General features: G+C 57.5%; 1 protein-coding gene across 1 annotated transcript; it reads left to right on the top strand.

Annotated features, from left to right (window-relative positions):
* The first annotated feature begins 8,915 nt into the window (after nucleotides 1-8,915).
* LOC144581204 (S-geranylgeranyl-glutathione receptor P2RY8) lies at nucleotides 8,916-10,192 on the top strand. Its single transcript, XM_078364108.1, has one exon. The coding sequence runs from the start codon at nucleotides 9,107-9,109 to the stop codon at nucleotides 10,190-10,192; it is 1,086 nt and encodes a 361-aa protein (XP_078220234.1). The 5' UTR covers nucleotides 8,916-9,106.
* The last annotated feature ends 229 nt before the right edge of the window (nucleotides 10,193-10,421 follow it).

Here is a 10,421-nt window from a genome sequence, read left to right as displayed (position 1 = left end):
TGGGAGGCTGAGGTGGGCGGATCACCTGAGGTCAGGAGTTTGAGACTGGCCAACACGGTGAAACCCCGTCACCACTAAAAATACAAAAATACTGGGCGGGCGCGGTGGCTCACGCCTGTAATCCCAGCACTTTGGGAGGCCGAGGCGGGTGGATCACGAGGTCAAGAGTTCGAGACCATCCTGGTCAACATGGTGAAACCCCGTCTCTACTAAAAATACAAAAAATTAGCTGGGCGTGGTGGCGCGTGCCTGTAATCCCAGTTACTTCAGAGGCTGAGGCAGAAAAATTGTTTGAACCCAGGAGGCAGAGATTGCAGTGAGCCCAGATTGTGCCATTGCACTCCAGCCTGGGCAGCAGAGCAAGACTCTGTCTCAAAAGATAAAAAAAAATCAGAAACGACCAAAATGCGAATCCACAGGGGAATGAATAAACAGAATATGGTCTCTTCACACGGTGGAGTACTATGCACCCATGAACAGGAGTGACACTCTGACACAGGCTGAAGAGTGAATGAACTTTGAGGACCCCACACTCAGTGACAGAAGCCTGACACAAAAGACTTCATACTGTACAATTTTATTCTTATAAAATGGCCAGAAAAGCCCAGTCCACAGAGACAGGAAGCAGATTTAAGGTTGAGAGGGATTGGGGCAGGAAGGAACGGGATTGACACTTGGGGGTGGTTCTGAGGTTTTTGTTTTATTCTGTTTTGAGACAGAGTCTCACTCTGTCGCCCAGGCTGGGGTGCAGTGTTATGATCTCGGCTCACTGCAACCTCCGCCTCCCAGGTTCAAGTGATTCTCCTGCCTCAGCCTCTACGGTAGCTGGGATTACAGGCACCCGCCACCATATCCGGCTGATTTTTGTATTTTAAGTAGAGGCGGTGTTTCACCATGTTGGCCAGGCTGGTCTCGAACTCCTGACCTCACGTGATCCACACGCCTCGGCCTCCTAAGGTGCTGGGATGACAGGCATGAGTCCTTCATGCGCGGTCGGGTTCTGGTTCTGTTTAGGGAGGAGCGCTCTTCCAGGATTGCATTATGGTGTTATTTGCACATGTGTGAATATATTAAAAACCGCTTTTCACTCTGAGTGAGTGAAAGCTTACGGTACACACCTTACGTCTGGGTAAAGCTGTTTTAAGAAGAAATAAGCCAGGAGCGGTGGCTCACGCCTGTAATCACAGCACTTTGAGAGGCTGAGGAGGGTGGATCCCCTGAGGTCCGGAGTTCGAGACCAGCCTGGTCAACATGGTGAAACCCTGTCTCTACCAAAAATACAAAAATTAGCTGGACGTGGTGGCGGGCACCTGTAATCCCAGCTACTCAGGAGGCTGAGGCAGGAGAAGCACTTGAACCCCGGAGGCGGAGGTTGTGGTGAGGCGAGTTCACACGGCTGCACTCCAGCCTGGACTACAGAGTGACTCCCTCTCAAGGAAAGGAAAGAGGAGAGGAGAGGGGAGGGGAGGGAAGAAGGGAAGGAGGGAAGGGAAGGGAGGTGATGGGAGGGAGGGGAATGGGAGGAGGGAAGGGAAGGGAGGGGAGGGGAGTGGAGGTGAGGGGAGGGAAGAAGGGAGGAAGGGAAGGAAAGGGAGGGGACAGGGCAGGGAGGGGAGGGAAGAAGGGAAGAAGGGAAGGGGAGAGGAGGGGAGCAGAGGGGAGGGGCTCCAACCTGCAGCCAGCCCCTGAGCGCCCACCTGTTCCTGTCTGTTGCTTCAGATAACTCAGCACCCAGATATTTCTGGAGAGCTGCCTCCACAGCCCAGACAGCACCACGAACAACCAAACAACCGTTTTCTGCTCACTTTGTAAAATTTCCATCCTGCCGCCCCGGCCCTGGTGAGGCCGAAACCACAGGCAGCTGCCTGTCAGGTCAGAGCAGCCGGTGTCAGTTAGAGGTAATTTCTTGATGAATCACTTGTGCGGCTCCAAGGCCTGGTCTGATGTCCTCCCTGGGGGCTGTAGGCTGGCCGCAGGGACACACTGGAATTGCAGCAGAGAGACGGGGAGTTTGCTGGATCCTGAGACCACATGGGTGCAGACAGGAGCGGGGCTGGGGGAGGCCGGGGCTGCAAAAGTTTCAACAGACGTGGTGTTTAAACCTGTTTAAACGGGGCGCAGATGCCGACCAGGAGCGTTTAAGCAGCAAACTCCAGCCCAGCTGTGGTGGCTGACGATGCAATCCCAGCACTTGTGGTGGCTGAGAATCGAGGATTGCTTGGGGTCGTGAGTTTGAGACCAGCCTGGGCAACATAGCAAAACCCCATCTCTACAAAAAAAAGATGAGTTGGGCATGGTGGCATGCATCTGGAGTCCCAGCTACTCAAAAGGACCGCCTGAGGCCAGGAGTTTGAGACCAGCCTGGGCAACATAGCAAAACCACCTGTCTACAAAAAATAAAATATTACGTCGGTATGTTCACACACACCTGTAGTCCCAGCTACTCAGGAGGGTGAGGCAAGAGCATTGTTTGGGGCCAGGAGTTTGAGACCAGCCTGGGCAGCATACAAAACCCGCTGTCTTCCAAAAAATAAAAATATTAACAGGGCATGGTGACACTCACCTGTAGTCTCAGCTACTCAGGAGAATTGCTTGACGCCAGGAGTTTGAGACCAGCCTGGACAACACAGCGAAACCCCCTGTCTACAAAAAATAAAAATATTAACAGGGCATGGTGACACTCAACCTGTAGTCCCAGCTACTCAGGAGGCTGAGGCAGGATGATTGCTTGAGTCCCTCGTGCCAGCCTGGCCAACACAGCAAGCTTCCATCTCTATAAAATAAGAAACAAAGAAACAATTCCAGGGCAGCCCTATTTCTAGCTCTGCCATTTTATTTTTACTTTTTTTTTTTTTTTTTTTTTTTTGAGACGGAGTTTCACTCTTGTTACCGAGGCTGGAGCGCAATGGTGCGATCTCGGCTCACCGCAACCTCCGCCTCCTGGGTTCAGGCAATTCTCCTGCCTCAGCTTCCCAAGTAGCTGGGATTACAGGTGCACGCCACCATGCCCAGCTAATTTTTGTTTTTTTAAGAGAGACGGGGTTTCACCATGTTGACCGGGATGGTCTCGATCTCTTGACCTCGTGATCCACCCGCCTCGGCCTCCCAAAGTGCTGGGATTACAGGCGTGAGCCACCACACCCAGCCCTATTTTTACTTTTTTTTTAAGAGACAGGGTTTCACCATGTGGGTCAGGCTAGTCTTGAACTCCTGACTTCAGGTGATCTGCCTGCCTCAGCCTCCCAAAGTGCTGGGATGACAGCTGTGAGCCACCGCGCCTGGCCCCATTTTATTTTTTCATTTTATTTTTTTTGAGATGGAGTCCCACTCTGCCTCCCAGGCTGGAGTGCAGTGGCGCAATCTTAGCTCACTGCAACCTCCGCCTCCCGGGTTCAAGCACTTCTCCTGCCTCAGCCTCCCACGTAGCTGGGACTACAGATGTGTCCGGCTAATTTTTTGTGTTTTTAGTAGAAACGGGGTTTCACCATGTTGGCCAAGCTGGTCTCAAACCCCTGACCTCGTGATCCGCCCGCCTCGGCCTCCCAAAGTCCAGTGGGATTGCCAGCGTGAGCCACCAGGCCCCATTTATATTCTCAAAATAAAAACAGTGTTTCTCTGACACCCTTCACAGCAGCGCCGAGTAGAACCCCGAGAATCCAGGATCCCCTTTTCCTCCTGCAGCCACGGGTGGCTGAAGGTACCCAGCTGGCGGTGGGGAGCGACACTGACCCTTGTATAAACCGTACACCTCACACATGCAGGGCAGAGAACTTCACCCCGAAACGGAAACTCTGGGCCATTTTAAAAGCAGTTAGAGGAAGTTCTTTGCACAGCAGTTGGTAAGAAGGTACAGGTCTCCTCTGCAGGAAGAAGCAGGAGGGCGGAGCCGGGGAATAACACAGGAGCTAAAAGCTAGACTTGGATTGAGTGTTTTCTGCTGATAGACGCTTTGGGGGAGATGTACCTAAGATGAAAGGGTTAACACCCAGGCTAGTGCTCAGGGGGTGCGGAGGAATTCACAGGAGGACCCGGCTGGGGGCTGCCGGTTGCTTTGTGGTTTCTATCCATGTGGGGGGGCCAGTGAGTCTGGTCCTGAGGTTTGTACCTCCTGAAGCTGCCCAGGGCAGCCTCCAGCCCCGTTCTGGGTCTTCTCAGAGTCTCAGCGTCAGCCAGGCGCAGTGGCTCTTATCTGTCATCCCAGCACTTTGGGAGGCCGAGGCGGGTGGATCCTGAGGTCAGGAGTTCGAGACCAGCCTGGTCAAGGTGGTGAAACCCCATCTCTACTAAAAATACAAAATTAGCCGGACCTGGTGGTGGGCACCTGTAATCTCAGTTACTCGGGAGGCTGAGGCAGGAGATTCACTGGAATCCAGGAGGTGGAGGTTGCAGTGGGCCGAGATCGCACCATTGCACTCTACCTTGGCCCACAAGAGTGAAACTTTGTCTGAAAAAAAATAAAATAAAATAAGCCAGGCGCGGTGGCTCAAGCCTGTAATCCCAACACTTTGGGAGGCCGAGGCGGGTGGATCACGAGGTCAAGAGATCGAGACCATCCCGGTCAAACATGGTGAAACCCCGTCTCTACTAAAAATACAAAAAACTAGCTGGGCGTTGTGGCTCGTGCCTGTAATCCCAGCTACTCGGGAGGCTGAGGCAGGAGAATTGCCTGAACCCAGGAGGCGGAGGTAGCGGTGAGCCGAGATTGCGCCATTGCACTCCAGCCTGGGTAAGGAGAGTGAAACTCCGTCTCAAAAAAAAAAATAGGCCGGGCACGGTGGCTCACACCTGTAATCCCAACCCTCTGGGAGCCCGAGGCAGGTGGATCACTTGATGTCAAGAGTTTGAGACCAGCCTGGCCAACATGGTCAAACCCCATCTCTACTAAAAATACAAAAAATTGGCCGGGCACGGTGGCTCACGGCTGTAGTCCAAACACTTTGGGAGGCCTAGGTGGGCAGATCATGAGGTCAGGAGATCAAGACCAGCCTGGCCAACATGGTGAAACCCCGTCTTAAAAAAATAATTAATTAATTAAAAATGAAAATACAAAAAATTAGCTGGGCGTGGTGGCTGGTGCCTGCATGCCAGCTACTTGGGAGGCTGAGGCAGGAGGATCACTTGAACCCAAGAGGTGGAGGTTGCAGTGAGCCGAGATTGCACCCCTGCACTCCAGCCTGGGTGACAGAGCGACACTTCATCAGAAAAGAAAAGGAAGGGAAGGACAGGAGGGAAAGAAAAGGACAGAGGCAGAAGTCTCAGGGAGCAGAGCCAGGCTCATGTGGGATGTGAAGGCTGGAGGCACAGCACCTCCACGTGGTGCACGGCCGGCAGCCTCTGTACCCCGGCATCCTGAAGACACCCAGACAGCCCATGAGGTGGGGGCACCCCGGCTTCTTCGTGGCGGGTGGAAATGGAGAACCAGACCTCAAAGCAGTCAGATTCTGCCTGGGACAGCAGGGAGCAAAAGCAAATATGTTGCAGGTGCAAACAAAGTTTCCTTCTTTCTTTTCTTTTCTTTTTTCTTTTTTGAGACGGAGTCTCACTCTGTCGCCCAGGCTAGAGGGCAATGGTGCGATCTCAGCTCACTGCAGCCTCCCCCTCTGGGTTCAAGTGATCCTCCTGCTTCAGCCTCCTGAGTAGCTGGGACTACAGGCGCCCGCCACGACTGCACCCGGCTAATTTTTGTATTTTTAATAGAGACGGGGTTTCACCATGTTGGCCAGGCTGGTCTCGAACTCTTGACCTCACCATCCACCTGCCTCGGCCTCCCAGAATGCTGGGGTTACAGGCACAAGCCACAGCACCCGGCCAAGAAAGTTTCTTTGAGAGTCAGTCTCTGTGGCTCTATAAGTGCTGAATGTCCCACCATCCTCACAGCCCCCGTGGGGAAGCCACTGTGCCGTCCTTTGCAGCACGCTCTCTGCGTTTCCAAGGGGAAGTGAGGAGCGAAGGAAGGGCTAGGTGGACGCTGACCCTGGGTCCCTGCACCCACGGGGAGTGGCAGGCCACTGAGTTCCCGTCAGCCCCACCCCGGGTCTGGCTGCTCCCAGGGGTCCTGGAGCAGCCTGTGTCTCTGCAGCCCTGTTTCTGGGTGCTCCAGGGATGGGGGTCCTGGAGCAGCCTGTGTCTCTGTGCAGCCGTGTTCTGGGTGCTCCGGTGATGGGGGTCCTGGAGCAGCCTGTGTCTCTGTGTAGCCGTGTTCTGGGTGCTCCGGTGATGGGGGTCCTGGAGCAGCCTGTGTCTCTGTGTAGCCGTGTTCTGGGTGCTCCGGTGATGGGGGTCCTGGAGCAGCCTGTGTCTCTGCAGCCCTGTTTCTGGGTGCTCCGGTGATGGGGGTCCTGGAGCAGCCTGTGTCTCTGTGCAGCCGTGTTCTGGGTGCTCCGGTGATGGGGGTCCTGGAGCAGCCTGTGTCTCTGCAGCCCTGTTTCTGGGTGCTCCGGTGATGGGGGTCCTGGAGCAGCCTGTGTCTCTGCAGCCCTGTTTCTGGGTGCTCCGGTGATGGGGGTCCTGGAGCAGCCTGTGTCTCTGCAGCCCTGTTTCTGGGTGCTCCGGTGATGGGGGTCCTGGAGCAGCCTGTGTCTCTGCAGCCCTGTTTCTGGGTGCTCCGGTGATGGGGGTCCTGGAGCAGCCTGTGTCTCTGTGCAGCCGTGTTCTGGGTGCTCTGGTGATGGGGGTCCTGGAGCAGCCTGTGTCTCTGCAGCCCTGTTTCTGGGTGCTCCGGTGATGGGGGTCCTGGAGCAGCCTGTGTCTCTGCAGCCCTGTTTCTGGGTGCTCCGGTGATGGGGGTCCTGGAGCAGCCTGTGTCTCTGCAGCCCTGTTTCTGGGTGCTCCGGTGATGGGGGTCCTGGAGCAGCCTGTGTCTCTGCAGCCCTGTTTCTGGGTGCTCCGGTGATGGGGGTCCTGGAGCAGCCTGTGTCTCTGTGCAGCCGTGTTCTGGGTGCTCCGGTGATGGGGGTCCTGGAGCAGCCTGTGTCTCTGTGCAGCCGTGTTCTGGGTGCTCCGGTGATGGGGGTCCTGGAGCAGCCTGTGTCTCTGTGCAGCCGTGTTCTGGGTGCTCCGGTGATGGGGGTCCTGGAGCAGCCTGTGTCTCTGTGAAGCCCTGTTTCTGGTGCTCTGGTGTTGGGGGTCCTGGAGCAGCCTGTGTCTCTGTGAAGCCCTGTTTCTGGTGCTCCGGTGATGGGGGTCCTGGAGCAGCCTGTGTCTCTGTGTAGCCGTGTTCTGGGTGCTCTGGTGATGGGGGTCCTGGAGCAGCCTGTGTCTCTGTGAAGCCCTGTTTCTGGTGCTCTGGTGATGGGGGTCCTGGAGCAGCCTGTGTCTCTGTGTAGCCGTGTTCTGGGTGCTCCGGTGATGGGGGTCCTGGAGCAGCCTGTGTCTCTGTGTAGCCGTGTTCTGGGTGCTCCGGTGATGGGGGTCCTGGAGCAGCCTGTGTCTCTGTGCAGCCCTGTTTCTGGTGCTCTGGTGTTGGGGGTCCTGGAGCAGCCTGTGTCTCTGTGAAGCCCTGTTTCTGGTGCTCTGGTGTTGGGGGTCCTGGAGCAGCCTGTGTCTCTGTGTAGCCGTGTTCTGGGTGCTCCGGTGATGGGGGTCCTGGAGCAGCCTGTGTCTCTGTGAAGCCCTGTTTCTGGTGCTCTGGTGTTGGGGGTCCTGGAGCAGCCTGTGTCTCTGTGAAGCCCTGTTTCTGGTGCTCTGGTGTTGGGGGTCCTGGAGCAGCCTGTGTCTCTGTGAAGCCCTGTTTCTGGTGTTCTGGTGATGGGGGTCCTGGAGCAGCCTGTGTCTCTGTGAAGCCATGTTCTGGGTGCTCTTCTGGTGGGTGGTTTTTATTTGTTCTGTGAGCTTTCCTGTGTGAGGCAGGGTGCTTGATATTTACAGACACTTAGATATTTGGTGGGAGAAAAACAGGGAGGAAAAAGGGAGGGAGGTAGGAAGGGGAAAAGGGGAGGGAAAGAAGGAAGGAGAGAGGGAGGGAAAGAGAGGAAGGAAGAAAGGAAGTAAGGAAGGAAAAATGAAGGGAGGAAGGGAAGAAAGGAGGGAGGGAGGAAGGAAGTAAAAGCTGAAGGGAAGGAAGGAGAGAAGAAAGAGGAAAGACAGAAGGAAAGAGGGAAGGAAGAAATGAATGAAGGGAGGGAGAGAGGGAAGGAAGGAGGAGAAGATGAAGGAAGGGAGGGAAGGAGGGAGGAAGGAGATGAAGGGAGGGAGGAAGGAGGAGATGGAGGGAGGGAGGAGATGGAAGGAGGGAGGAGGGAGGAGGAGATGGAGGGAGGGAAGAGATGGAGGGAGGGAGGAGGGAGAAGGAGATGGAGGGAGGGAGGAGGGAGGAGGAGATGGAGGGAGGGAGGGAGGAGATGGAGGGAGGCAGGGAGGGAGGGAGGAGGAGATGGAGGGAGGGAGGGAGGAAGGAGATGAAGGGAGGGAGGAGGGAGGAGGAGATGGAGGGAGGGAGGAGGGAGAAGGAGATGGAGGGAGGGAGGAGGAGATGGAGGGAGGGAGGGAGGAAGGAGATGAAGGGAGGGAGGAGGGAGGAGGAGATGGAGGGAGGGAAGAGATGGAGGGAGGGAGGAGGGAGAAGGAGATGGAGGGAGGGAGGGAGGAGGAGATGGAGGGAGGGAGGAAGGAGATGAAGGGAGGGAGGAGGGAGGAGGAGATGGAGGGAGGGAAGAGATGGGAGGGAGGAGGGAGAAGGAGATGGAGGGAGGGAGGAGGAGATGGAGGGAGGGAGGGAGGGAGGAGATGGAGGGAGGCAGGGAGGGAGGGAGGAGGAGATGGAGGGAGGAGGAGATGGAGGCAGGGAGGGAGGAAGGAGATGAAGGGAGGGAGGAGGAGATAAAGGGAGGGAGGGAGGAGTTGGAGGGAGGCAGGGAGGGAGGGAGGAGGAGATGGAGGGAGGGAGGGAATAAAAGAGGAAGGGAGGGAAGGAGGGCGAAAAGGAGGAAGAAATCGAGGGAGGAAGGGAGGAGCGGGACGGAGGGCGGACAGGAGGAGACAGGGATGCTTGCAGAGCATTTCCACCCCTCACTCCCAGCCTCAGCGCCCAGGCCCGTCCCTTCCCTCAGCCCTAACCGCACCCCGTTCCCTCACAGGCCCCAGTGGGGACAGCGGAGCCGTCCCCAGGATGCAGCCCCCCGCGAACGGCAGCGCGGGCCCGGACAACGCGACGCTGGACATGCTGCGCAACCCGGCCATCGCAGTGGCCCTGCCCGCCGTGTACTCGCTGGTGGCGCTGGTCAGCATCCCAGGGAACCTGTTCTCGCTGTGGGTGCTGTGCCGGCGCATCGGACCGCGCTCCCCGTCCGTCATCTTCATGATCAACCTGAGCGTCACAGACCTGATGCTGGCCGCGGTGCTCCCGTTCCAGATCTACTACCACTGCAACCGCCACCACTGGGTGTTCGGGGTGCTCCTGTGCAACGTGGTCACGGTGGCCTTCTACGCCAACATGTACTCCAGCATCCTCACCATGACCTTCATCAGCGTGGAGCGCTTCCTGGGCGTCCTGTACCCGCTGAGCTCCAAACGCTGGAGGCGCCGCAGGTACGCGGTGGCCGCGTGCGCCGGGACCTGGTTGCTGCTGCTGGCCGCGCTCTCTCCGCTGGCGCGCACGGACCTCACCTACCCAGTGCACGCCCTGGGCATCGTGACCTGCTTTGACGTCCTCAAGTGGTCCATGCTGCCCAACCTGGCCATGTGGGCCGTGTTTCTCTTCACCATCTTCATCCTGCTGTTCCTCATCCCCTTCCTGGTCACCGTGGCCTGCTACACGGCCACCATCCTGAAGCTGCTGCGCACCGACGAGGCGCACGGCCTGGGGCAGCGGAGGCGCGCGGTGGGCCTTGCCGCGGTGGTCCTGCTGGCGTTCGTCACCTGCTTCGCCCCCAACAACTTCGTGCTCCTGGCGCACATCGTGGGGCGTCTCTTCTACGACAGGAGCTACTACCACGTCTACAAGCTCACGCTGTGTCTCAGCTGCCTCAACAACTGCCTGGACCCGTTCGTGTATTACTTCGCGTCCCGGGAATTCCAGCTGCGCCTCAGGGAGTACCTGGGATGCGCCTGGGTGCCCGCGGACCCCCTGGACGCTCTCCCAGAGAGCCTCTTCTCCGCCAGGACCACGTCTGTGCGCTCGGAGGCCGGCGCGCGCCCAGAGGGGCGGGAGGGAGCCTCCAGGCCCAGCCTCAAGAGGCAGGAGAGCGAGTTCTGAGTCCTGGGGCGCAGCTTGGAGAGCCGGGGAAAGCAGCTTGTAGAGCCAGGGCACATGGAGAACCAAGGCGCATGGAGACGCCATGGTCCCCGAGGTTGAGAGAGGGCAGGAGCATCCTTCCCAGGCACTGCAGAAGCATCGGTGGGGAAGAGGGAAGGGTCTCCAGGCTGCGTTCCTTCCAGGCAGTGCTCAGGCGCGTGGTGGGCCTGGCCGCGGTGGCCGCGCTGGC

Source organism: Callithrix jacchus, chromosome X (assembly GCF_049354715.1).
Source record: "Callithrix jacchus isolate 240 chromosome X, calJac240_pri, whole genome shotgun sequence".
NCBI lineage: Eukaryota > Metazoa > Chordata > Mammalia > Primates > Cebidae > Callithrix > Callithrix jacchus.
The sequence above is the reverse complement of the archived record's forward strand: the minus strand, read 5'-3'. Positions and strand labels throughout refer to the sequence as shown.

What these genes read in the sequence shown, in the direction of transcription:
- LOC144581204 (XM_078364108.1), top strand. Translation starts at nt 9,107, where the DNA reads ATGCAGCCCCCCGCGAACGGCAGCGCGGGCCCGGACAACGCGACGCTG.